Genomic DNA, 27,585 nt, shown 5'->3' with positions numbered 1-27,585 from the left:
CAGCATAGTGTACCACACAAAAGAAAGTGCCTTAAAGGCTTTTGTGTGGTGATAATGACTTCAATATCAACAATGGACCTGTCCCAAAAGTCATTGAGTGTGTAACTGTTGGTGGCCTGTCTTGCCCTTTCTGTATATTCCTAGGAAGAATTGAGCCCTGTTGCCTTGGCAACTCTCTTTAGAGACCTGATAAATGGAGTATTTACCCAGCTTGGGGAGAGGGGAAGACTAAACAAATATTCAGGCCTCCCCCATCCCTATGGCTTTGGGGGCTTTGTACTCCTCTCCTTCTTAGGAAACATTGCCTTCTCATCCCTGCCTACCTGAACATAGCTCCCTTCGTAATCAAAGAAAATAAATGGCCATGTGATGCTGATGAGCAAGGGAAAGAGTTTCTTTAGAGGGGCCTGAGGAGAAAGATGAACAGAGCAGTTTGTTCCAGAAGGCCTGGCTGGCTGCACTACGCCTAGGTCTTCTCCCCAGTGCCAGACACTCACTGGCAAGGACTGCCCCACAGTGCTGTGCACCAGGGCCTGGATGTTCTGGCTCCTCTCCCTCACCCTTTTGGCCAGGGTCTGTACTTCTGTGAGGTTATCTGGATGGGATAGGAGACATTGTAGTTAAAAGGATGGGCTATGAAATGGTTCTTCCTGCCACACCAGGGTCCTGACAGGACACTCATTTGGTCCCGCAGTGCTGGATAGTCTTATGTCAACTTGACACAAGCCAAAATCATTTGGCAAAAGGGAACTTCTAGTGCGAAAATGCCCCCACTAGACCGGCTGTAGACAAGCCTGTGGTGCATTTTCTTGATTGATTGATGGGCCCAGTTCACAGTGGGAGGTGCCACCCCTGGGCTGGCGGTCCTGAGTGCCATAAGAAATCAGACTGGCAAGCCATGGGGAATAACAGTTAAGTTGCACTTGCCCATGGCTTCTGCTTCGGTTCCTGCCCTAACTTCCCTCTGATAGACTTATACACTGTAAGATGAAATAAACCCTTCCTTCCCCAAGTTACTTTTGGTCATGGTGCCTTATTGTGACAATAGGATACCCTAAGACACCCTCTCTCTGACAAGGCACCCCAAGACTCAGAAAAATGGCAGCTCTTCTAAACCACCCCACCATTCCCATTCCCCTGCTCACCATCCAGGGTAAAAATGAAGACCATGGTGTCAATTTCCTTGAGGGATGGCAGGATGGAAGTCAGGAAGTCATCCTGGGAGAAGGTGAACTGGGGACCCTGGGACAGAAAAAGATAAGAGAGTTCCTTCCATCAGGACACTCAAGAGTAGAGACTTGAAGACTGAAGGGGACATTAGGGGACATCTAATACAGCCCTTTTGGTTTCAGTTGAAAAGAGTCAGGATTCAAAATGGTAGCATTTTGCCAAAGGTCATGTAGCAGGTTAGTGGACTAAAGCCAGGCAAACCCAGAGCCTTCCACACCTCCACTGCTTCAGATCTCCTTGTCCTCTGACCAGTCCCTTCCTGGGACTGAGGATCCTCTCATGTTCCCCCACCTCCAGGCCCCACTCCCCTACTGCCCTCTGCACACTCGTGAATTTTACAACTTCCCATGGCCTATCCTCTTCCAACCTGGTTGGTGAGCTCATCCTTCTGGTTAAACATGTCACTGTGGTCACTGATAAGAAAGCCACGGATATCTTGGAAATCTGGGAAATTTAAAATCAGAGAGAAAAGAATGGTGGACTTTAGAAGAAAGGAAGGCTCTAGACTTCAAGGGCTCTGATGATGTCAGAACGTGGGATATGGGGTGAGTGATAATCTATGAGAGAGACTATTATAAGCACTGGAATGGGAACTGAGAGATCAAGGACCCACATGGAATTTGATGCCTCAAATGAAAGAAATGCTCGATGGAAGAGCTTACTTACCTAGGAAACATAGACACTGGGGAACTCAGGGGTCTGCAGGAAAATGTTTTAATAGTGAACCTATTGGCTGGGGTACTTGAAATCAGGAGCACATCAGGACTCAGGACTCACCAGCACCAAACGTGTGGATGCAGCCTACTCTGTCCATAATAGCAATGATACCGAGGGTCTGCCAGCTCACCAAGTGCACACGACCTTTCTTCTCTAGGCTGAGAATGAGCCAGAAGCCAGGCCATGATCACCATGAAAAGAGGTGGCAGAGGAACACAGGAGTAAACAACCAAAACCTTCCAACATGTGGCCCATCTCAGTCCTGCCATGTTAACACACCTCTCAATGTCTCCTACATACACACAGCCACATACCTGATGCCAGTTTGTTTCATCAGGGTGATAGTTTTGGAGCTTTGACTGTAGGTCACCTGATGAGCCTGCTCAAATGTCCTCAGGATTTCCAGAAGGCATCTAGAAGACAATTCATTTGCTCCCAGAGAGGGCCTGGTGCTTCCCCAAAACCACCTAGTACTCCTATCCTAGGGCACAATTGAAATTTGTCTCTATTTTAAAAATAGTCACAGTGCCTATTTAAAAAAAAGTTTTACTCGTCCCTCCTAGAGGGAAATGGGGGAAGAAAGAGGGAGAAAGATACCCAGACTGCCTTTCATAAGAGCTGAAAGGGTTCTATGATAAAATGGCTTCAGTGAGGGGAAAAAGGCAAAAAGACATTGGGAAGAAACATAAATATTTAGAAGTCAGTCCACACCCTTATAGGTTCCCCTACAGTCTGTGACCTCCTTATCCAACAACTTTATGCCAGGATTACAGTACCAGGTATGGATTCTGTCTTTTGAATAGAGTTAAATTCCAGTCAGAAAGTGATTGGTTACCTCCATAACCAATGTGCTATTACTGCACCAGCGGGCACATTTTGTCCTGCAAGTTGGTAGTGCAGCTAGCTCTGCTGATAATGAAAGGCAGAAAAAGATGTATTCAATATGACCACATGACTAGGGACAGAGATCCGCTGACACACCCCAAGTCCATCTTCTGGAAGGGACGCACCCATCGCTGTTGCTGTTTGTGTCTTCCTAACCTACGTTCATTCGGCAATGTTTCTAACATGATTTCTTTATTCCTGTTAGTCATGGAGATGTGTTTATCTTACTCTTCAGTCTAAGTTATAACCTATCAGTATCTTCTGAAGGCAACTGCGTGGTCATGAATTGTTTGCCCTGTTTCTGTAGTTAAAAGAGTCCCCCCCACACACACACACACACTTCAAAAAAAAAAAGAAGACAGTTTTGCTAAGAATAATATTCTAAGTTAGCAGTATTGAATTTATAGAACTTGAAATACATTATTCCAAGTCCTTCTAGATTTTAAATTTTTGGTACAGAAATCAGCTATTGTTCTGATAGGCTTGCTTTCCATGATTTAGGGTTTCCTGCTTACAGCTTTTAATATGCTTTTTTTTTCACTTTGTTTCGTGTATTTGGTGATTTAGTGATAGAATAACATGCAGCGTTTCTGGGTTTGCTATTTAGTTTTCTAAATACTTCTGTTTGGATGGAAGTATTTCTTAGGTTTGGAGGATGTTCTGTGATGTTATTTTATTTTATTTTATTTTATTTTATTTTATTTTATTTTTTGCCTTTGACATAAAATCCCTCTCTTCCTTTTATTACTGCAATTAGATTTGGCCATTCACAGTACTCCAAAGGTTTCACCTGTTTCATTCACACCTTTTTAATTGATCTATCTTTGGCACTGATGGATATCCTTACTCATCTCTCTTCTCTACAACCCCTGATATTATATCCTCTCTATGACTGATCCATTGATGAGGCTCACGAATGGTTTTATTTTATTTTTAAATGAATGGTTTTATTTTATTTTATTTTATTTATTTTATTTTTCTATTGCTGTGAAGAAACACCATGACCAAGGTAACTCTTACGAAGGACAACATTTAATTGGGGTGGCTTACAGTTTCAGAGGTTCAGTCCATTATCATCATGGCAGGAAGCATGGCAGTGTGTAGGGAGACAGGGTACTGGAGAAAGAGACTGAAGAGTTCTACATCTTGATTGGCAGGCAGCAGGAAGTGAATGTCACACTTCCTTCAATAAGGCCACACCTCCTAATAGTGCCATTCTCTGTGGGCCAGAGGCCATTTTCTTTGAAACCATTACAATGCTGTTTGTTACTTGACTGTTACTGTGTTTTCATAGTGGGATGATAGTGAGTGTGGTTGTAGACTGTACTCTACTCTCAGGGAAGGGCTGGGACACAAGTGTGGTGCCAGGAATCTCAACCTAACAGAGGAAAATGCTATCTTGACTGGACCACAGCCTCATCCCTTTAAAACGATACAAACAATAAAGAAAAGAAGTGATTTATATTTTAAACAATAACCTAACACCATACACTCAAGTTTCAGTGCAAAAACACAGCAACATAGAAATCATTTGTCCTCCAAAAACTACCAGCCCCACAGGGTCAGCAACCAGTGACAGGGAACTAGGGAAGAGCCAGACAAACTATACAAATGAACCCTCAGCTCCTTCTCCAGCACCATGTCTGCCTGTGTGCTGCCAGGCTTCCCGCCATGATGATAATAAGCTAAACCTCTGAACCTGTCAGCCACCCCAATTAAATGTTGTCCTTTACAAGAGTTGCCATTGTCATGGTGTCTCTTCTCAGCAATACAACACTAACTAAGTCCATATCCAAGTACCATCTTAGGATGCAAGAGGCACTGATATTACCACACGGATGAAAACACTAGTTAGAGTGGGTATGGGTAGAAAGGAGGGTGAAACAGAGTAAGTCCAGTGATTAGCACTGAACTGAGGGAAAGCAGAGAAAAGATTGAATAAAGTGTGTGGGGTGGGGGGAGGGAGGTTATAGAGTCTAAGTGTGGAGAAGAGAGAGAAGGCAGTTTTGGCTAAATATGGAATGGTGATGATCAGATATCTGAGAACAGCCCTAGGTCACAAGAGGCTGAGACACAGAGACCATGCCAGCCTAGAGGGAAAGAAGAGTAGGTAAGAGGGGGGAGGCAAGCATAGCGCTGGCCTGCTAAGCGACATTGGGTGTTAGATGAAAAATGGGAGCGTAGGGAGAGGGAGCTGTGTGGTGGTTTATGAAAACAGCCCCCATAGGCTCAAAGGTTTTAATACTTAGTCCCCAATTAGAGGAACTGTCTGCAAAGGATTAGGGGCGTGGCCTTATTGCAGGAGACATGGCTTTGGTAGAGAAAGTGTGTGGCTGGGTGTGAGCTTGAGATTTCAAAAGCCCAGTGCCAGCGCGCGCCCCCACCCCCGTGCCTTCTGCTTGTAGATTAGATGTAAGCTCTTAGTTACTGCCTCTGAAGTATGCCTGCCTGCCTGCTGCCATGATTTCCACCCATGATAGAATTCGACTAATGGACTAACCCTGTGAAACTGTAAGCAAACCACCATTTGAACACTTTTCTTTTATAAGTTTCCTTGGACATGGTGTCTGTTCACAGCACTAGAGCAGTAACTAAGTCGTGATAGATAAGGAATGCAGACTATGAACCCTCGGCCTGATGCCTGGTCTGACTCTCATTCCCTGCCCACTTCAGAAGCCTGTCTCAGCTGGCAGTGCCTCTGCAATGGGCAATCCTCTTCTCTCCTAGTGGGCAATCCTCTTCTCTCCTGTGGGCAATCCTCTTCTCTCCTAAGGGCAATCCTCTTCTCTCCTAAGGGCAATCCTCTTCTCTCCTAAGGGCAATCCTCTTCTCTCCTAAGGGCAATCCTCTTCTCTCCTAAGGGCAATCCTCTTCTCTCCTAGTGGGCAATCCTCTTCTCTCCTGTGGGCAATCCTCTTCTCTCCTAAGGGCAATCCTCTTCTCTCCTGTGGGCAATCCTCTTCTCTCCTAAGGGCAATCCTCTTCTCTCCTAAGGGCAATCCTCTTCTCTCCTAAGGGCAATCCTCTTCTCTCCTAAGGGCAATCCTCTTCTCTCCTAAGGGCAATCCTCTTCTCTCCTAAGGGCAATCCTCTTCTCTCCTAAGGGCAATCCTTTTCTCTCCTAAGGGCAATCCTCTTCTCTCCTGTGGGCAATCCTCTTCTCTCCTAAGGGCAATCCTCTTCTCTCCTAAGGGCAATCCTCTTCTCTCCTAAGGGCAATCCTCTTCTCTCCTAAGGGCAATCCTCTTCTCTCCTAAGGGCAATCCTCTTCTATCCTGTGGGCAATCCTCTTCTCTCCTAAGGGCAATCCTCTTCTCTCCTAAGGGCAATCCTCTTCTCTCCTAAGGGCAATCCTCTTCTCTCCTAGTGGGCAATCCTCTTCTATCCTGTGGGCAATCCTCTTCTCTCCTAAGGGCAATCCTCTTCTCTCCTAAGGGCAATCCTCTTCTCTCCTAAGGGCAATCCTCTTCTCTCCTAGTGGGCAATCCTCTTCTATCCTGTGGGCAATCCTCTTCTCTCCTAAGGGCAATCCTCTTCTCTCCTAGTGGGCAATCCTCTTCTATCCTGTGGGCAATCCTCTTCTCTCCTAAGGGCAATCCTCTTCTCTCCTAAGGGCAATCCTCTTCTCTCCTAAGGGCAATCCTCTTCTCTCCTAAGGGCCTTCTTTAGGGAGACGGGGCTGCAGATGTGATCCAGTCAGCATGTAACCCTTCATAGGTGGAGCCTCCGATGCTGGTCATATCTCTTGACAGACCTTCAGGAGGTCAACCGTTGTCTAGGGTGCTGTTTGAATCCTGTTTAGGAGTTACCCTGCAAACTCTGGCTCCCCTTACAGGCCAGCACTAGAAGCAGGGCCTGGCAGGGCCTTACATGTGGTAGGAACTGGGTGGAAAGTGTGCGCTGGGTGGTTGGGCCTGGCACAGTCCTCCCCGCATCAGCAGCTGGAGCTGGACAGATGCAGAAGTTTGGGCCAGACGATTGGTGCCTAGCAAGCTCTCACTTGTCCCCAGCAGAAGCTAGGCAGGCTTGGGAGTGCTGTCTGTGTAGCTGGGACCTGGGGACACCTCACCTGTTATGCAAGTATAGGATAAAGGATCCATGGATCATGCTACCAGATGGGCATAAGAATCCCGGGAACTCAGAGATCTGAGGCGGCAGGAGTGGGGCTGAGAGAGAGAGAGATCTTTCACCAGAGAAGGAAGTTCTCAGCTATGACAGGACGGCCACACTGTACCAAGGACACGTCACTGCCAGGACACCAGTGGCCAAAATAAAGCAAAGGAAAAGATATTTTAATCTTCTCTCTCTCTCTCTCTCTCTCTCTCTCTCTCTCTCTCTCTCTCTCTCTCTCCCCGAGACAGGGTTTCTCTGTGTAGCCTTGGCTGTCCTGGAACTCACTCTGTAGTCCAGGTTGGCCTCGAGCTCAGAAATCCGCCTGCCTCTGCCTCCCAAGTGCTGGGATTAAAGGTGTGCGCCACCACCGCCTGGCTTTAATCTACTCCTGAGAAGACATCAGTTCAAGGGACTTTGAGCTGCAGGTGCACCTACGCAAACTTCTGCCAGTGGGGTACTGGATCTCACTGGTGCTCTGGGCTGGGGTCTGGTCTATGCACAGGCTCCCAGTTGCAGTTCCTTATAACCCGGAATGAGTCATTCCATTCGCTTGCTGTGAGATTCTCCTGGGACTTGTGCTTTCTCCTGACTGTGCATGGTCTGCTCACAGCGTCACGTCATAGTTCCTCGGAAGTTCCTACAGTTTTAGAATGGGTCTACATTCTTAAATTTCTTAAAATTTCTACATTTCTTAAAATTTGTGAAAGTTTCAATTGCTTTTTTGTTTTTGTAAAATTTCTGGCCCCCTTTCCCTCTTCCCTTCTAGAATTAATAATAATCAAGCAAAGTTTTATTTATGCTTTGAAAGTGTCATATATTCTGACAATGTGTTTTGATCATATCAACTTCTTGCTACCCACCTCTAATGTTCCAGGGAGCCCACACCCTGTCTCTCTCCAAACTTTATATCTATCTCTGTTTTGCATTTAGCATTACTGTGTCCCTGAGTCCTTTTAATGCTGACTGTAGGCATGCAAATGTGTGGTCACCTGCTAGGGCATGGGCAACCTCTTAGTAGCAAGGTCCACAAAGAAAACCCACTCTTCTGTTTGCAACAGTATCCACTGCCAGTAGTTCCTCAAATTAGGTTGAGGCTCTCTCTCTCTCTCTCTCTCTCTCTCTCTCTCTCTCTCTCTGTCTGTCTTTCTTTTTTCTATCTTCTTTTCTTTTACATACTTAATTCACTCTATCTATCTATCTATCTATCTATCTATCTATCTATCTATCTATCTATCTATTAAAATAAAATTCTTAGGTGTTAGCCGCAGCTGAAGTCTGGGTAGGTTTTCACAAGATGATCAGTGAATTCCTGATAAGGAGACTTGGTGAACACAGTCTCTTTCCAGAGGTTGGAGGTCAGGTAGCTGTAGGTCTTGATGGCATCGAAGGTGGCCTTGACCAAGTTGCCCAGGGTGGCAGTGCAGCCTCTGGCTGACGTGTAGCAGTCATCTATGCCGGCCATCAGCAGCAGCTTCTTGGGCACAGGAGCAGAGACAATGCCAGTGCCTCTGGGGGCGGGGATGAGACGCACCAGCACAGAGCCACAGCAGCCTGTCACCTTGCATGGAACAGTGTGGGGCTTGCCAATCTTGTTCCCCCAGTAACCTCTCCGCACAGGGACAATGGAGAGGTTGGCCAAGATGATGGCCCCTCGGATGTCAGTGGCAACTTCCTTGGAGCACTTAACACCAAGACCAATGTGACCATTGTAGTCCCCAATAGCTACAAAAGCTTTGAATGTGGTCCGATGGCCAGCCTGAGTCTGTTTGCACCAACACGATTGATCTTCAGAACCTCATTCTTTAGGGATGCACCCAGGAAAAAGTCAGTGATCTCAGATTCCTTAATGGGCAGGGAGAACAAGTAGATCTCCTCCAAGGACTTGATCTTCATGTCCTTAAACAGGCAGCCCATCTTGGTGACGGGGATCCACTGAAGGAAGACATCAGTCAAAGGGCTGCCTCTCCATTGCAGGGGGAAAGCATCCCGCCCGCCAGCGGCCCAGACCTACCTCCTTGTCTTCAGCTTTTCCTCCACGAGCCCTGAGGTCTTGGGGGTGCTAACTCCAGTCTCTTCAGGGTGAAAGTCAGATTTCCACAAACTGATTTAAACCTTAACTCCTTCAAGACTCTGTCCTCAGCCCCAGACTGGACTTTGCCACATCTGACCCTTGGCGAGGACACTGGACTTTTGTTCCTGTTGCCCTTTTATCATTAGGGCCTTTGAGATCCGTGGCCATGCCATGTCCAGGGGCAGCGCTGAGCTGCGTCCGCCCACACGCTCTGCCTGCTACACTCCGTCCTCCCCTCTTCTGCCATCTTCCTCGAGGTTTGTTTGGGGAAGAGGTTGGTATAGGTGACCTAACAATAACTGAGGAGTCTCTTATTCTCAGGACTCTGACTCTGTGCTAACCCCTACTCACTGCAATAAGACACTCCTTTGATCTCGATTGAGAACAACAACATATGGGTATAAACAAACATTTACAAGAGAATTTGGCGCGGTGACCATTCAGTGAGATACTACCAGAAGCTTCCCCTCGAAGTGAAGATTTCCCAGTCATAGGCTTTTGATGAAATTTACAGTACTAGGCATAAAAAAAATCCCTACTGTGAGCCAGATATAGTGGCACATGACTTTAATTCCAGCACTCTGGAGGCGGGGGCAGAGGCAGGCAGATCTCTGAGTTTGAGGCTAGCCTGGTCTACAGAGCATGTTCCAGGAAAGTGAGAGTTACACAGAGAAACCCTGTTTTAACACAACCTCCAAAAAAAAAATCCCCACTGTACATCAGACCGTGGGTACAGTCACCACTCCTCATGCTACTATTGCACGGATGGGTATATCATGCTCAGCAGGTTGGAACTGTGGCACGCAGGTCCAACGTTTGATAAGACCATGGATGTCTTTTCTCTCCCTGCAGCCTGCACAACACCCTCCAGCACAGTGAAAGACAGCCAGCAGGGAGGGGTTCCTGGGATGTTTGAGACTGATTTTTCTGTGTCTTGTAAAAAAAAAAAAAAAGCCCAACAGGGTCTTATCATTGTTTGCCATTGTGCACCCAAGATCAATGGCAATAGTGTGTGTGTGTGTGTGTGTTTTCTGTGCCTCTGGGGTCTCCCTGCTAGGAAGATATTCTGTGCCCAACTCAGATGTTCTCTCTCTCTCTCTCTCTCTCTCTCTCTCTCTCTCTCTCTCTCTCTTCCCCCCCTCCCCCCCGCATGCAGATCAGGATGTAAAACTCACAGCTACTTCTCCACCAGCATGCCTCATGGCTGTCTGCTTCTTGCCATGACAATCATGGACTAATCCTGTAAACCAGTGGTTCCCAAGCTGTGGGCTGCGACCCCTTTGAGGTAGAAGGACCCTTTCACAGGGGTCACCTAAAACTTGGAAAACATAGACATTTACATTATGATTCGTAACAGTAACAAAATTACAGTTATGAAGTAGCAATGGAAACAATCTTATGACTGGAGGTCACCACAACATGAGAAATTGTGTTAAAGGGTCCCAGCATTGGGAAGATTGAGAACCACTGCTCTCAGTTGTAAGCAAGCCCCTAGTTAAATGCTTTCCTTTATAAGAGTTGCCTCAGGGTATGGTGTCCCCTGAGCCCCATTGTTTAGCTCTGGGCTTGCTTCTCAGTCCAGAGGAGCCTGGTGGGACCCTAAAAGCCTCCTGCTCCCCACCCTGAGGAAACCTTCCCGGGTCCCAAAACTAACCAGCTTGGAACCCTGCTCAACCACCTATCCTAGTTGGATCCTCCCACCACCCAGCTGGTCTGCCTGGGACAGCCTACAGAGTTGGATCCATCCCCCACTGTGTCTGACTAAGACACAGCCTGCAGAGTGGGATCTCCCCAAGGCACAACCAAGTGTCTGTCTGGCCCACGGCTCCCTCACATTCCCAAGAAGACCTGCTGCCATCAGGATCATCCAGACAACACCTAGAAAAACCAGATGCCTAAAGGACAGTATAAGAACACAGTCAACAAGAGCAGGGCAATGTGGCGCCACCAGAGGCCAGCTATCCTGCTACCCAACCCAATAAAGGCAATATACAGCAAGCCAATAGCCAACATTAAATTAAATGGAGAGAAACTTAAAGCATTTCCACTAAAATCAGGGACAAGACAAGGCTGCACATTCGCTCTCCATATCTCTTCAATATGGTACTCAAAGTCCTAGCTAGAGCAATCGGACAAGTAAGGGAGACCAAGGAACAACAAACAGGAAAGGAAGAAGTCCAAGTGTCGCTCTTCGCAGATGATGGCAGTATACATAAGTGGCCCCAAAAATTCTTCCAGCGAACTCCTACAGCTGATCAACACCTTTAGCAAAGTGGCTGGATACAAAATTAACTCAAAGAATCAGTAGCCGCTGGTCAGTGGTGGCACATGCCTTTAATCCCAACACTTGGGAGGCAGAGGCAGGCAGATTTCTGAGTTTGAGGCCAGCCTGGTCTACAGAGGGACTTCCAGGACAGCCAGGACTACACAGAGAAACCCTGTCTTGAAAGAAAAACCAAAAGAAGAAGAAGAAGAAGGAGGAGGAGGAGGAGGAGGAGGAGGAGGAGGAGGAGGAGGAGGAGGAAGAAGAAGAAGAAGAAGAAGAAGAAGAAGAAGAAGAAGAAGAAGAAGAAGAAGAAGAAGAAGAAAGAAGAAGAAATCAGTAGCTTTCCTCTTACACAAGCAATAAACAGACCAAGAAAGAAGTTAGAGAGACAACTTTCACAATAGCTACATATAAAATAAAATACCTTGATATAACTCTAACCAAGCAAGTGAAAGACTTGTATGACAAGAACTTCAAGTCTCTGAAGAAAGAAACTGAGGAATATATCAGAAGATGGAAAGATCACCTTGCCCATGGATCAGTAGGATTAACATAGTAAAAATGTCATCTTACCAAAAGTAATCTACAGATTCAATGCAATTCCTATCAAAATTCCAACACAGTTCTTTACAGACCTTGAAAGAACAATTCTCAATTTCATATGGAAAAACAAAAAAGACAAGGATAGCCAAAACGATCCTGAACAGTAGAACACCTTCTGGAAGTATCACTATCCCTGACTTCATGTACTGCAGAGCAATAGTGATAAAAACCACATGGTATTGGTCTAGAAACAGACAAGTGGATCAATGGGATCGAGTCAAAAGCCCAGAAATAAACACACACACACACACACACATACACACACACACACCCCTATGCACACTCGATTTTTGACAAAGAAGTCAAAACCATACAGTGGAAAAGGGAGAGCGTCTCCAACAAACGGTGCTGGTCTAACTGGATGTCTGCATGTAGAAGAATGCAAAGACTTTTAGTATTGTTCATGTTTTATTAAGCATGATATACAATTATATATAATATGCAATAATGCATAATAGGTGTATAATTACATATCACACAGAACTGAGATCCTACAGATGTGAAGAATGTGAAAATCCAGCCAGGCAGTGGTGGTGAACACCTTTAATCTCAGGACTGGAGAGACAGAGGCAGGTGGATCTTTGAGTTTGAGGCCAGCCTGGTCTACAGAGGGACTTCCAGGACAGCCATGGCTACACAGAGAAACTTTGTCTCAAAAACAAACAAACAAACAAACAAACAAATGTGAAAATCCTTTAGTCAGTATTCAATCCTTAGTAAACATCCGAGTTCACACTGGAGGAAACCCTACAAATGTTAGGAATGTGGCCAACCTTTAATGAGTGTTCAATGTGAGGAACATGGGAACACCTTTAATGAAAATATAAACCTTTTTGATGTTGGCATTTACATTTGAGAGAATCCTTATAAATATACTGACTGTAAAAGGCCTAGGTGGGGCTGGAGAGGTGACTCATCAGTTAAAAGCACTGGCTGCTCTTCCAGAGAATCAGGGTTCAATTCCCAGCACCCACATAGTGTCTAACAACCCTCTGTAATTCCAGTCCTGGGAGATCTGATGCCCTCTTCTGGCCTCCAAGGGCACTGCACACACATGGTGAACAGACATACAGGCCAGCAAAACACCTATCCACAAAAGAGTTCTTAATGGGAAAAAAAAACTTTATTAGACTATACACATAAAAGAACAGCACAATATACTCATCTATTTATAACAGAATATAATTATTTGAAGATGTGGGGAATATAGAAAGCCTTTATTCACATTTCAGACCCTGAGATAATTGCTGGAGAGATGAAAAGCACAAATCTGGGAAGGCCTTCTTATGGCACTAACCAGGGCCTCTCACGCTGGTTTTGGGCCTCTTGCTAGCTTTGAACCAGACCCCAGAAGAACCTTTATTGCTTAAAGTTTTTTTAGATGCCATGACTTGATGTGGAGATAAATCATCACAAACAGTTATGCAGAAAACTCACCTTCAAAACAGTCTGATTGCGTTATACATCCGGGGTTTCTCACCCTTGCCCTTGGACACCAGAAGAAAACACCACTCTCAACCGAACTTTACAACCAAAAGAGACTCATTCCTGAGAATCTGTCATCTGTATATGGCAGAGACCAGATGGCAGATCCCAAAATGCTTTAGTCAGACTATGTACACTTTCATTAAATAAAAATGAATTTTCAGTTTGTTTGTTTGTTTGGGTTTTTTTTTGTTTTTTGTTTTTTGTTTTGTTTTTTTTTTTTTTTTTTTGAGAAGGGTTTCTCTGTGTAGCCCTGGCTGTCCTGAAACTCACTCTGTAGATCAGGCTGGCCTCAAACTCAGAGATCCACCTGCCTCTGATTCTCGAGTGCTGGAACTCAAGGTGTGTACCACCACCACCTGGCAAAATGAATCTTTCTCATGAGCTGTTGTTTTGAATGAACTACCACAGACCCTGACCTTTTCCAGCTTCCTCCAGCTTCCCCGTAACTGATATTAACTACACACTCAGGCAAACGGCAGGATGGCTGCCTGGTAACCACTGCCCAGGGTCAGTTACTATGTTTTGACATATTTGCTGACAATTATTCTCACCAACTACATCTTACTTCTTTCTGTAAGGGCCTTGACGGTCATGGGGACAATGTCACAGGAGTATAAAAAAAAAAAAAAAAAAAAAAAAAAAAAGCCCGGGATTGCCAAATCTTACATTTCCTTTTGTAAAATTTTACTCTTGTTTTCGCAGGTGATTCCATGACCTTCAAAACACACAAACCTTGGTGCTGGTTTGATGGACTAGTTTATACAGTGTAACAGTAAGCCGCAGGATCACGAAGAGAATGATGGAAGCCAGGATAGTGTTTATGGAGGTATATATACTGTGCCTATCTTCACAAAAATTGTAATTATTTAAATAAAAGATAAATTTAAAATAGCTGATAGCTGACTGACAAACTAGAAATCTCTTCTACCTGAGAGATGCTGACTCCACCGAGCTGACTTGTTCTAAATAACTTGTTCTTCGCCTGCTAGCAGGCAAGGCTGGGAACTGGACGGCAAGAGTACTCGACTCTCTCGGTTCTAACTAGAGTGTTATACCATGGATGGTCCTGTGAGTCGATGCTTTCCCTGGGGTCAGCATTGTGTGTGAGCACTCCCAGAACACCAGCTCTGAGCCCACAATGCTGCATTCCTCCTCGCTCTCCATGGCCTCCATGCTGTGGTTCGGCCGTCTCTTGCACAATGTTATAGGCTCAGAAATCATCCTCACACCAACCCTGTTTCCACACTTGCCTTTTAAAAACCCTCCAAGTAGCGAGAGGACTCCTATTGGGCCAGTGCACAAACGAGGCCATCTGCTTAGCTTGTTTCTGCCTAGAGGCCATCTGCTCAGCCTGTTTCTGCCTAGGTCACATCTCTGCTTACGCGTGAGTCTAAGACACATCCTGTCCCTGCCATCGAGTCTCAGTACAAAAGAGAATGCTCAGAGGGAAATAAATGTGAAGCGGGGCTTGAAACAAACCCTTCCCTCCAGGAGCGTGGCCTTTCTGGTGTCGCCATTCCAGACCGGTGTACCTCAGAGCACAGAGAAAACAAATCTACAGCATTGGCCACCGGGTTTCTGGTGTTCTGTTAGGGCAAGCCTAGGAAAAGAACAACCACATTCCAACCCACCCATTGCTCTCTCTGGGCTACCCTGCAAGGCATTGGTGTCCTTTACAGACCACAGCTGCTGAGAATAGTCACTCCCAACCCTGTCCAGTAGCCCTGGCTTTAGCTTTTTTTTCTAGGAACAGTGGAGGGTTGGGGGCAGGAGGCCGTGAGGCAGTTTGAATGAGAAATGTCCCCCATAGGCTCAGATATTTGAACACTTGGTCTCTATTTGGCCGCACTGTTTAGGGAGACTGTGGAACCTTTAGGAGCCGTGCTGGAGGGAGAGGGCATCACTGGTCGTTCACTCTGCTTCCTGCTTTTGGTTGAGATGTGAGCTCTCTGCTTCCTGTTCCTGCGGCCAACCCTCCACACCTCTGGAACCTTAAACCCAAACTGACTCTTCCTTCCTTAAGTCTTTTTTTTTTTTTTTTTTTTTTTTTTTTGTCACAGTGTTTTATCACAGCACCAGGAAAGAAAATACCACAAACTGGTAAGACTTCTTTGAATCATTCAGTGAGAGTCCTTCCGGCTGATCTTGGAACCTCAAAAGCTCAGAGATGGACAACCCCACCTGCTCAAAGCTCCACCGTTCCCTCCACCCCCAGTCAGCAAAGTCAAAAGAGTCCCTTCCAGACTTAATGGGGAAGGCATTGAAAAGGGACACTTCACCAATGTTGTCTCATCAGTGTCCCTGAGCCCAGGCTAGCCCTTTAGAGGCAAGAGGACAGACCAGGCTGCCTGTCACACCCTCTTTTCAGGCCTGGGACAGAGCCAGAAAGAGGAGAGGAGAGAAGACAGATATTAAGATGCTGAACCTGGAGGCATCCCCCCACAGAGGCCGAGCAGGGGGTGAGAGCAGTCTGCTGCTCCCACCCACATAGCCTCTCATCTGTGCACAGCTACCTCCTCTCAGGAGCTTCACACATGCCCAAGGGTCAGCCCCAGGGCCTTTTGTTCATCTCTCCAAAGCAGACATGGTACATCTAGCTGGCATACGCTGAGACTGTGTCTGGTGCCGTCGAGAACAGGAAGGAGGAGAATGCCCACAGCCCTTGGTAGGTGTCAGGCTCTGCTGGACACAGGAAGGGCCACAGGCTGAGCCAGTGTGAGCTCAGGACTCTGGGTGTGTTCTGAAAAGGCTGAGAGGTGGCATTTCTCACAGCAGTCCAACATGCAATAGTCGCTGCTGTCACTGTCTGAGTCTAAAGGAGGGGGCCTGGCACAGCCCAGTGGGGCCCAGTCCTCCTGGGGCAGGTAGGCAGATGGCTGTCCTTCCAACTCCAGACACCCTGCTGGCAGCACATGCTCTGAACCTGGGGGCCCCAGGAAGCCAGGGTCTGGGGCCTCCCACTTCAGGCTGGCAAAGTGCACAGGGCATGCTGGGCTATAGGTGAGTGTGGCGATGGCCTCCCAGATGCTGGACTCTGAGCCTCCTGATGGAGTACTGACACCATCCTGTCTTGCTTGTGGTCTGGTTCTGTGAACCCCTGTCCAGGTCTGCATCAGAACAGGGGGTGGGGAGACAGAAGGAAAGCTCAGGTGGCACACTTGGGACTCACTCTGGGAGCGGCTGTTTCCCCTTCACAGCCAGACTCCCTCCTCCAGGAAGCTCCAACATGCACTCCCACAGCCCGTGCCCAAACATTCTACCTTCCTCCCGTTTGCTGTGGCTTCAGCAAAAGGCCCTGAGTCCTTCAGTCCCCTCAGTGCCCTCCTCAGCCCAGGGCCTCAGGCTTATGAAGCATGAACCAGGTGCCCGAGACAAACCAAAACCATGATGGAATGCTGCCCAGGGCCAGCCAGCATCCACCCCCAAATGCAGCTGCATACAAAACTAGACACTGGACCCTGTGGAACAACAGGAGAGCTGAGCCTCCCAAAGAATGCTGCCTCTCAGTGAGCCTCGGAGCCTCCACAAAATGTCCCTGTAGCTCAGACCATCTACCATTGCTGTATACTGGGGAGCTGACCCATAACACTATCCCATATAGATGGCAAAATATGTGCCCACTGAAGCTAGAGCACAAATGTAAACCTACTATGTGTGTAAGAGGCTCAGAACACGAACAAGGCCCCCATGCTCGCTCATGCCCCCAGTCTAAGCCTAGATTCTGCACACACAAGGCAGACTTTTAAGACATATCTGCCCTGGTAGTACCACACCTTGACCCCACCTCCCTGAAGCGTCCCTGCACGCACCTGGAAATCCCCATGGTACACACTGTAGAGAGGATGGAAGAACGCCTCGGGAGAGGGAACATTCTGGTAAAAGATTCTCTTCACCCTGCAGCCAAAATTAGAAACGTCTAAACCAAAGGAACCCAGCTAGAAGCCTTTCCCAGTGCCACATTCCAGAAAACTCAGGTCACTGCCAAGACCAGAGCTCCTTTCTATCTACCAGATGCACCAACTCTAGTCAGACCTGTCCTCACACGGCTGTTGGACACAGCAACACATGCATATTATTCTAGCTACCATGGAGGCTCAGCCATGAAGATCACGCAAGGCCACTTGTTGAAGCCCAAAGTGGGCAATATAGTAACACCCATCATAAACAAACAAATAAGTAAAGCCAGCCTCTGGACAAATCCCAGGACAGTGGCCTCGCTGGTTAATGCCCATTTACACCGTGGCCTGCGTCCTTTTCCAGACCTATCCCCAATAGCAGGATATGGGCCTGGAACAACTAGCTGTGTCCTCGGCCCTCCGTGGAAGTCAACAGCTCCAGAGGTCACATCTGCACCATGAACAGGCAGCTGTGGTTCCCTAGTTTTACACACGCACACACACACGCACACACACTGGCTACCTACCTAGGTGACAGCTTGAACAGAAGGTGGACAAGGCCGGTCAGCAGAAGAAAGATGGGCACAGCAACAAGGATGCTGGCTGACCACTGCCAGCGTGAGACCAGGAGGCCTATGGGCAGAAAAGTCTATGGCTGAGAGGAGCCTCAGGGTCAAGGTGGTCCCCTAAGTCCACATGGCAACGAAGCCAAAGCAGAAAGGGTTTAGGATAGGCCTTGGCATTTGGGTCATATCTGATATCTCTGGGTTCTCTGGTACCTCCCCTCTCCTGTCTGCCATATGACCTGTGGTCGTCACTGTACATAGGGTCAGTCCAACTCTCACAAAGGAAACCCAGGGCTTGTCCAGCCTCAGATGGAAGCTCTAGCCAGTGTGAAGCTCTGGACACACTTGTTCCTAATGGCGGCCATTAGTGCTGGACTTCACACATCTCAGAAACAAGGGGAGGGCTGCAGGCTGATGAAATGGGGGCAGGGCAGGAGAAACCAAGGAACACACTCAACTCAGCCCAGGTCATGACAAAGCAACCACAACCTAGCACCTACCCTGTCTCCTCCGGGGAGAAGGAAAGGACACGGGCTGGCTCCACTCACTCCAATGGCTCTTATAATATTCCTCCTCTGTCTTGTCATCGTAATTCTCTAACATCATCTGGACACGCAGTCTGGCCTCGTAGGTGGAGCCAGGATTCAGTTCGACAGCTTCAAGGATGAGCCAGGTCACTCCAACGATACGGTCCTTGTGCCGGGCCTGCTGCAGGGTTGTGGGCATTTGACTGAGTGCAGGGTCCTAAATAATAGGCACACATGCACCAACGGCCCACTCACACACATCTATGGGCACGTGTACACACCCATCACATTTATACACTCCGCCCAGTACATTCACCCATCTAAGCACAAAGCAAAGACACATTCACACATTAACACACATGCTACGCTCATAGACATACATACACACAGCATAGGTTTGTATGTAGCCAGCACATACATGTGCGTCTAGCTCTGACCCGCCTCTGTTCTCATCAATGACTCTAGCCAGTCCCAGGAGAGAGACCCCTGGGAGTTACCACCATGTTACCTCCCAAGCCTCTTCCTGCCTCTTGAAGGCCAGCTCGTAGCTGAGGGATGTGATCAAGGGCTCCAGAACAAAACTGATACCCCAGGTCAGGACACAACGCCCGGAGCTGACATTGCTTTGCAGATCAAAGGGCGGATCCAGCTTGACTGAAACAAAGAGGAACCATGTGAGGCTGTAGCTACCACTGTGTCCCTCAGTGTGGCCAGAACTGAGGACCAAGAACATTCCCAAGAGGACACAGGCAAGGCTTCTTCAGACCAGGGACCTCATTTGAAGACTAATTCAGGAAAGCCAGGCAATAACTTCCTGAAGCCTCCGCAGCAAGGTAATTTCTGAATCTTGCTTTCTGTTTCCTTTATAATCGGCTACTGGAAGTTCTTCCTGGAGTAACTCCCACTGTGACGGACGTACATTTCCAGCAGTTCAGACTGTAGTCTACCCCAGCTGGTTATGTTCCTTTCATTCTCTGCACAGACCCTGGCCTCCATCACACCCTCCCTTACCAGGGTCCAGTGCTTCCAGTCCTGCATCTTGCTTGGCAAGAGTCAAAAGCTCAAGGTCACAACCTCACAGCCAAGCATCGAGGCCACTGCCGGCAAGGCTGTCCCACTCACTGTGTCTCCGAGGCAGGTACTGTGAGTCCACCAGGCTGACTTGCTCCTGTCCCATGATGCAGCGGTGCAGTGTGATGGTGAAGTTGTCAAAAGGCAAGAACGCCTCCTCCTCAGGCAGCACCAGGGTACACATGCTGTCCCAGAAGGTGCACTTGTGCTGGATGTCAGCCACCTGGTTACTGGGAAGGCCATGCGTTAGTAGTGCAAATGGTGCCACCACAGAGACCCTGTGCCCTCCCCGAGTAGGCCTGGCTTTCCATTCTCACCTGGTAAAGAGGAGCCAGGCCCTGGATTCCTGGCCCAGCTCTGGAGCTGACCAGTGGCAGTCAATCCTGAAAACACTGTTGCTAAGACAGGAGAATGTTCCAGCCTTCTGCCCTGGGAACAGGATGGTGGAGCACAGAGTAGGTAGGGCCTTAAGGCAGAGCTGAGGTAGGTGGGAAGGATCTGACCAGACAGACTCCAAAGAAAGTTCCAAGGGAAGGTGTCAGGGGCAGGATGAGAAACCTTGGGATGGCTGGGTTTCATGATATCTAAACCAGTCAGAACTAAGAGCTTTGTTGGGTAAGAAACTGTAGGACACTAGAAGAAACACACCAACAGAGTTTGGGTCCATGTTTTCCCTGGAGTTTTATAGGTGCTTACTTTTCCCCGACTCCCCTAATTCTCTATGCAGCCACCACAAGGAGATATGGCACCCAGCTCTCACCTCCTCCCTGCTCTGGGACAGAGACTCCCCAGCAGACACAGGAGCAGACACAGCTGCAGATCAGGAACCAGAAGACCTGTTTCACTGCAGATCTTTCCAAGGTCCAACCTGAAGAAGACAAAACTGTAGAGCCTGAGAGAAGCACCCTGTGGGAGGTGTCCTGCACTAGGCATCCCTATGGAAGGCATCTCCTGAGATAGGCACCCTGTGGGAGGCATCCCCTGTGCTAGGCACCCTCTGGGAGGGACCCCTGGGCTAGGCACCCTGTGGGAGGTGTTTCCTATGCTAGTCACACTGTGGGATGTGTTCCTTGTGCTAGGCACCCCTGTGGTAGGCGATCTCTGTGCCAGGCACCCTGTGGGAGGCACCCCTGTGGGAAGTGTTCTCTGTGCTACGCACCCTGTAGGAGGTATGCTTTTCACAGGATTCTGGCCAGCAGGTACCTTTAATGTGTCCTGTGGACAGGACTGGACACATCTCTCCAGCTTCCCTGATTACCTGAAGTGTAGAAAAGCCCCTTGGCCCAAACAACCAACGGCTGAGACCTTCAGCATGCAAGCTGTCCCCTCCACTCAGATCCGTAGGATCCTAGGCTCTGACAGCAGCATGTCCGAATTCTTGTGCCACTCTCTGTGACGGGGCTGGGGGGAGGGGGGAGCTCCATGTGTTACCCTAGGCTCTGCCATACCTACATTTTCTGCCTTGGTTCTTTTTTGTCTTATTTCGTTGTTGGGGCAAGGGAACATTGAGGGGGGTTGAGATAGAGTCTATGTATCTCTGACTGTCCTGGAGTCACTATGTAGACCAGGCTGGACTCTAACTCAGAGATTCTCCAGCCTCTGCTTCTTGAGTGCCAGGATGCTGGGGTTAGAGCATGAGCCACCACACCAGCTCTACCTGGGTTCTGACAGCTGTCATGGGAAAGGCTGTTCATTCACAATACAGAAGTAGAGTCATTCCTAGCACTTGGGAGGCAGAAGCAGGCGGATTTCTGAGTTCGAGGCCAGCCTGGTCTACAGAGTGAGTTCCAGGACAGCCAAGGCTACACAGAGAAACCCTGTCTCGAAAAACCAAAAAGAAGAAGAAGAAGAAGAAGAAGAAGAAGAAGAAGAAGAAGAAGAAGAAGAAGAAGAAGAAGAAGAGGAGGAGGAGGAGGAGGAGGAGGAGGAGGAGGAGGAGGAGGAGGAGGAGGAGGAGGAGGAGGAGGAGGAGGAGGAGGAGGAGGAGGAGGAGGAGGAGTCACAAAGAGGGCCAGCGCTCTTCTCTGGGTCACAGGGCAAGCCTGTATGCATTCTCTTCCCTATTACTCCGGAAACAGGCTCATCCCAGAGTTCTGCCCTGAGAACACAGGCAGTAGATGTCTACATAACAAGCTGCCTGTCATCCACTGGAAAGAGTGAGCCCCTGAGCCCTGGGAACCCGGGGAAGCCACAAGTGGATGGAGACCAGAAGCTAAGTCTTAGGGGGTGCCTGGTTGCATGAGTCTACTGTCAGAAGAGTCATTTGCATCTGCAGATGGCTCACTGATAGCCTCTGAGCAGGAAACAGGGCCACCCTGGTTATACAAGCCCGATTGGTGATAAGCAAGAAGGAAACACATGCACATAGACCACAACACTGGCCTTCCAGGAGCCAGCACCACCTCCGCAGACAGCACTCTGACCCACCTACCCCAAACCCCATCTGCACAACCTCAAGACAGACTTGTTTTAACTTCAACCCACCGCCCAGCAGCCTGCCTGTCTGTATCTCTAGACAAACACATTAAGGCTTTGTTCTCCTCTTGGATAGAGCATCCAACCTGGGTCACCAAGGGCATCAAAGCTAAGCTCTCGGGGCAGTGTCTGTCTCCTCTTGGGGTAATTATTGGCAAAGTGGGGATGAGGTTATCAGCCCAGTCCTAGAGCATATGAGAGCAGGATCCCAGAGTGACAGAACCTGGAGAGAGGATCGTCACTGCCACCACGTCTAGCCGAGAACTGACACAGACCACTGGAGGGAATCAGTCCAGGGCAGTCTCAGGCTGACCCATGAGCAGATAGCTTGAGAGCAAGGGAGTGGAGTGACTTCCGGCCCAATGTACCCCTTTTCTAGCCAGGGATAGAGGCAAGTGCACCAGAGTTAGAACTGGCACAATGCAATCTGATGCAATAAAGCCACCGTGTGGGCGGAGAACATTTCCTCTGCCCAGGGTACCTCCATCTGCTCTGGGTGACTCGGGGAGGGTGGGGTCACTACCCTTCTAATGATGAGAAAACAGACCCAGAGAAACCGGAAACTAAACCAGCGTGTGACTCTTGGCCCTTCTGTTTGAGGAAGGAGTCCCACAAACTCCCACGACATCCATGAACTTCCTAAGAGTAACGTGTGAGTCCTGGGACTTGACCTAACAAATGAGGCCAAAGTCTTGGGCAGCATTAGCCTCTTCCTCGTGGTCGACCACCATGAGCTTGGACACATCACTGACAGGGGTACTCCCTACTTTGACAGACAGACCTTGGGCCAGGTACTTAGGACAGAGGTAGACAACTGAATACTCCCTGGTCCTTGAAGAAGCTGGGATGGGACCAAAAACATCTGACACACCCAGACACACCACAACCCAGACACACCAGGCCATAAAAGCAGTTGAGAACTTAAAGAGACCAACACCCACCATCTTGGAATGGATGCTCCCTGGTATGTAATCCTACTGTGGAGCTTCCAGCAAAGGCTTTTCACAACAGGTCTGAGAACATAGCCTCTCACCCTCTCAAAAACAAAACCAGTGATAATACAACTACTGTGTGGAGGTAAAAACTCTACAAGGAGTCTCAGCCAAGCCCTGCTGTGTGTCTATGTGTGCATCTGTGTGGCGTGTGGCTGTATCTGCATCCATGCATGCATGAGGTACATGTAATGAGGCACTCTACCCCAAGCTACATGCCAGGTCCTCTTTTTTACTTTTTATTTTGAGTCAGGGTCTAACCTGGTTAATCTTATATCAACTTGATATATGCTGGAGTCATTTGGGAAGAATATTTCTTAAGAAAATACCTCCATAAGATTTGCCTATAGGAAGTCTGTAGTACATTTTCTTGTTTAGTGATTGATGTGAAAGAGCCAGTCATCCCTGGGCTGGTGATGTAAAAGAAAGCAGGCTGATGTAAAAGCAAGGCAGGAGTCAAGAGCAGGTGCTCCTCGCTCCTCTGGCCTCATAGAGGCTCCTGCCTTGACTTCCTCTGACAATGGACTTTGATGTGAAAGTGTAAACAGAATAAACCCTTTCCTCCCTGGGTTACTTTTAGTCACAGTGTTTTAGCACAGCAATAAGAAACCTAATGAAGACAGGGTCTCTCTAAATTGCCCAGGCTGACCTTCAACTTGCAGCTCCCTGCCTCAACGTCCCAGGTAGCTGAAATGGCAGATCTGTGCCGTTGGTCTGGATCCTTCTTACAACTTTTTTCTTTTCTTTTTTCTTTTTCTTTTTTCTTTTTTCTTTTTTTTTAGGTTTACTTATTTTATTACGTGTATGAGTATTTTGCTGTGTGTATGTATATGTACCGTGTGCAGGCCTACAGATAGGCGTGAGCCACTGTGTGGGTGCTGGAAACTGAACCAGGGTCTCTTCAAGAACAGCAAGTTCTCTTAACCACTAAACCGTCTCTCTGTCTCTTCTTTTCTTTCCTTTTTCCCCCTGTACTGGGTATTGAACCCAAGGCCTTTTGCATACTGGGCATGCAACTACCAATTGAGTTACATCCCTGGGCCCTGCTTTCTATCTTGACGGGGTCGGGGAAATCCCTATTCTCCTGCCCACCCGCAAAGCCCACAGAAATGGAGAATGGTGGAAGGAGGCCGCTCTGAATGAACCTTGTCCAGCAGTGGCTTCTCTCTGGAGTGGAGACAGCAATGCAGACACCCTGCTCTCCAGAAGCATCGGGGGCCTGTGACATACGGAAGCTGGTCCAGGAAATGGGGCTGGAGGTGGGCACAGGCTCCAGCTTCCCTTTGGAATGCCTGCAGACTGTGAGGCCCTCCTCACACCAGGGGGATTCCTGTGCTATGCACAGGGTGCGAGGACATTGATGAGCTGTTGCAACTGGGTGCTAATAGCTGGAAGGATGAGGCCAGCAGACCAACTGCGTGAGGACCAACGTAACAGACTAGAAGGAGCAGAGAAAGATGCCCCTCAAAAGCACCTTCCCACATACTGCCTACAGAAAAGGCAACTAGTGGGGTAGATACCTATGGCACATGTGGCTGGAGAAGAGGCTGGATCCAAAAGTGGTGGATGTACCAGGGAAGAAGAGAAGGATGCATCTGAGTAGCACAGGGAAGTGGTTGGAGTGGGGGTTGGGAAGTTCCTCCTGGCACTGTTACTCTGTCCCTCCCTCTGGCTTCTTTACCCACCCTAAAGCACTTGCCCACTTTTCAGCCTAGCTCTGTGCCCAAGCAGTCCTGCCTACGGATAGGACTCAAGCAGATGAACTGACACTGTACACTTGCAAGGTGGGTGGGTGGGAGGAAATGGTGCTCCACTACTCCCTCTGCCACCGTGAGGAAGTGCCTGCTATGCCTTGTGCTCCCTGCACTAGCAGGGGCCTCCCCAGCAGCCACTTGCAGGCAAGCTGACTAAGCCAGCTGGGTAATCCAGGGTGAGCGCCTGATACCATGAGTCTCTTGCACCAGCCCAACTCCATAACAACAACACCCTTCCCACCTCCCACCAAAGCTTCTGGTGGTGGTATCTATACCTTTTCACCAGAGTGGGTGTCGTGCATTATAATTTACTCCTGGGAGGCTAAGCCCTGGCCAAGAGTAAGCCCAGAGCATCATGTCCAAGGAAGATCAAACTGGGGGAGAAAGAGGGAGTCCCAGCAGAAAGATCTTCTAAAGCTCAGTAACCCAGAAACAGAGAATTCTGCTTGCCCACATATGCCCTCCCCTCCAGCCCCACTGAGCTAAACTGGAATTCCACGAACACACACAGCCTCCCAGATCTTCTCCTATCATGAAGTTTTCAAAGGATCTGGAGGTTTAGAGGGACTTTACCAACCCTGGGCCTGAGCGATTAGGTTTTGTTCCCCCCTAAAAAGCTCAGCCACTGAGAAAGCAAAGCTTCTTCCATAATACAGCCTGGCAAACTTGATGCCCTTCCCTTTCTTGCTTGGGGCATGGACACACTGACCACAAGACACCCTCATTGCCCCCGCCCCCAGCCCTGAACATTGCAATTTCTCTTTTCATGATTATCTTTGGAAAGATGCCATGTCTGGGAGATAGTCAAGACCAGTACACCAGACAAGGTCAGAGGAGGGTGATGTCGCCCACACTGCCTAGGACACAGCACCTTTCCTGCCTCCTCAGGTTCACATCAATACAGACTAAAGACAGACTCACCTTCCACAATGCTTCTTCCCAGGGCCATGGAGAGTCTCAGGCAGCCCAAGCAGGAGGTGACTTACTGCCAACTGCCCTTGGGTGCACTGCAAAGCCCCTTACCTGATCCAGAAGATAAGAGAGAGGAGTCTCTCAGCAGGCTGACACGGGCCACCCACATCGAAAACCACAAGACATCACAGAGCTACTGTCCTCCACAGAGCTCAGAAGTGCCTATTGCAAGCCAAAGAACAGTGAGGAGGGATAAGCTCCCACCCCATGACACTGAGTGATGCCACACATGGATGGCAGACATTTGTCTCCTGAATGACAGAATGTGCACATCCTCCCAGGAAACACCACAGGGTCAGCACAGGAAGCGAGGACTTGGAGCACAGCAGTGCTTGAGCCGAACCCTGCCTAGGTTTTTCCCCTTCGAGGTTTTTCTGAGATGCAAGCACTGGCAGTCACTGAGTGGTGCTAAATATAAGGAGAGACTCCGTCGAGGAAAACCAGCAATGCATCATGATGGTGCACACCTTTAGTCCCAGAACTCAGGAGACAGAGGCAGGTGGATCTCTGTGAGCTTGAGGTCAGCCTTGTCACATAGTCAGTTCCAGGATAGCCAAGGCTCTGTTACACAGAGAAACCTTGTCTCAAATCAGCACCCTGAAAGAAAGAAAGAAAGAAAGAAAGAAAGAAAGAAAGAAAGAAAGAAAGAAAGAAAGAAAGAAAGAAAGGAAGAAGAGAAAGAGAGAAAGAAAAAATATAGATAATAAGGAAGTTTTACACAGTCACAGAAAGAAAATCAAACAGTACAACAGAGATTTAGAAATGGGAAATCCTTAACTCTCCCCAGCGGGCGCCATGTGAACACAGACAATTTTGTAAATTTTTATTTAGTTGTTTGCTTGTTTGTTTGTTTGTTTGTTTGAGACAAGGCCTCTGTATTATATGGCTCTGATTATCCTGGAACTCATTATTTGGACCAGGCTGACCTTAAAAAACTGAGGTCCACCTGCCTCATCACACACTTAAAGGTATGCACCACCACATTTAATTTTAGTGGGGTTTTTATATGTATAGATGTTTTGCCTGTACATATGTCTGTACCCCATGTGTGTGCCTGTTGCCCTCAGAGGCCAATCAAGAGAAGTCACATCCCTTGTTGTGAGCCACCATGTGGGTGCTGGAACTCAAACCAAAGTCCTTTGGACAAGAAGCCAGTGCTCTAACTACTGAGCCAGCTCTCCAGCCCAGCACTGACGCCACTGATGTTTCTTACGGTCACTGAAGTAAATGACTTTTTTTTTTTCATTAGAATCACAGTGTGCTGTCAGCTTTGTGACTAGCCTCTTTGTGACCGAGCAGAAACAATACTTCATAAAAATTGCCACAAGTTTGGCATTTTAAATTTTTTTAAAAGATTAATTTATTTATTTTATGTGAGTACACTGTCACTGTCTTCAGACACACCAGAAGAGGGTGCCAGATCTCATTACAGATGGTTGTGAGCCACCATGTGGTTGCTGGGAATTGAACTCAGAACCTCTGGAAGAGCAGTCAGTGCTCTAACCACTGAGCCATCCCTCCAGCCCCGCCTACATTGATCTTGGACTTTTGGTCCATGCAATCTTCAAGCCTCACCCTCCAGAGTTGCTTCCTGTGTTTTTTTTTTTTTAAATATTATTTACTCACTGTGTTTGCTAGTCTGTGTGTGTCTGTGCAAACGTGTCAGTGTGTGTGTGTGTGTGTGTGTGTGCGAGCACACATGTGGGTCTATGTGTCTCCATGTTTTTGCACCTGTCTATGTGTGTCCGTGTGTGGCTGTGGTGCACGTGTGGAGGCCAAAGAACAATTTCTGAGGATTTATTCTCTTCTGCCACCGTGTGGATCCCAGAAATCAAGGTTGTCAATCAAGCTTGGCGGCAAGCGCCCTCACCCACTGAGCCATCTCATCAGCACACCTGCCTTCCTCCAGTCCAAAAATTATTTTGTTGGCTGGCTGATTGGTCTGCTTTGTAACTGTGT

The 27,585-nt window shown here is 48.2% G+C and overlaps 1 protein-coding gene, 1 long non-coding RNA gene and 1 pseudogene across 2 annotated transcripts; all 3 read right to left on the bottom strand.

The window, feature by feature from the left end:
- Positions 1-322: 322 nt before the first annotated feature.
- Positions 323-1,246, bottom strand: LOC143442544 (uncharacterized). The gene is made up of 3 exons (XR_013110793.1): positions 1,146-1,246; positions 498-595; positions 323-407 (listed from the first exon to the last, which is right to left on the bottom strand). It is a non-coding gene; the product is annotated as an uncharacterized LOC143442544 (long non-coding RNA).
- A 6,957-nt stretch (positions 1,247-8,203) lies between these two features.
- Positions 8,204-8,980, bottom strand: LOC117710362 (small ribosomal subunit protein uS5 pseudogene; annotated as a pseudogene).
- A 3,354-nt stretch (positions 8,981-12,334) lies between these two features.
- Positions 12,335-25,766, bottom strand: Il9r (interleukin 9 receptor). The gene is made up of 9 exons (XM_034507594.2): positions 25,576-25,766; positions 20,194-20,301; positions 19,751-19,862; positions 19,485-19,663; positions 18,871-19,016; positions 18,336-18,543; positions 17,797-17,902; positions 17,183-17,267; positions 12,335-16,480 (listed from the first exon to the last, which is right to left on the bottom strand). Exons 1-9 carry the CDS (start codon positions 25,601-25,603, stop codon positions 16,046-16,048), a joined length of 1,407 nt encoding a protein of 468 aa, XP_034363485.1. The 5' UTR covers positions 25,604-25,766; the 3' UTR covers positions 12,335-16,045.
- Positions 25,767-27,585: the final 1,819 nt, after the last annotated feature.

Source organism: Arvicanthis niloticus, chromosome 6 (genome assembly GCF_011762505.2).
Source record: "Arvicanthis niloticus isolate mArvNil1 chromosome 6, mArvNil1.pat.X, whole genome shotgun sequence".
In the NCBI taxonomy this organism is placed as follows: domain Eukaryota; kingdom Metazoa; phylum Chordata; class Mammalia; order Rodentia; family Muridae; genus Arvicanthis; species Arvicanthis niloticus.
The sequence above is the reverse complement of the archived record's forward strand: the minus strand, read 5'-3'. Positions and strand labels throughout refer to the sequence as shown.

What these genes read in the sequence shown, in the direction of transcription:
- Il9r (XM_034507594.2), bottom strand. Translation starts at nt 25,603, where the DNA reads ATGGCCCTGGGAAGAAGCATTGTGGAAG. An exon ending in TTCTCCCCGGAGGAGACAGG is followed by an intron (nt 17,903 to 18,335) that starts GTAGGTGCTAGG and finishes TTCTGCCCATAG; the next exon opens with GCCTCCTGGTCTCACGCTGG. An exon ending in TGTACCATGGGGATTTCCAG is followed by an intron (nt 16,481 to 17,182) that starts GTGCGTGCAGGG and finishes GTTCTGATGCAG; the next exon opens with ACCTGGACAGGGGTTCACAG.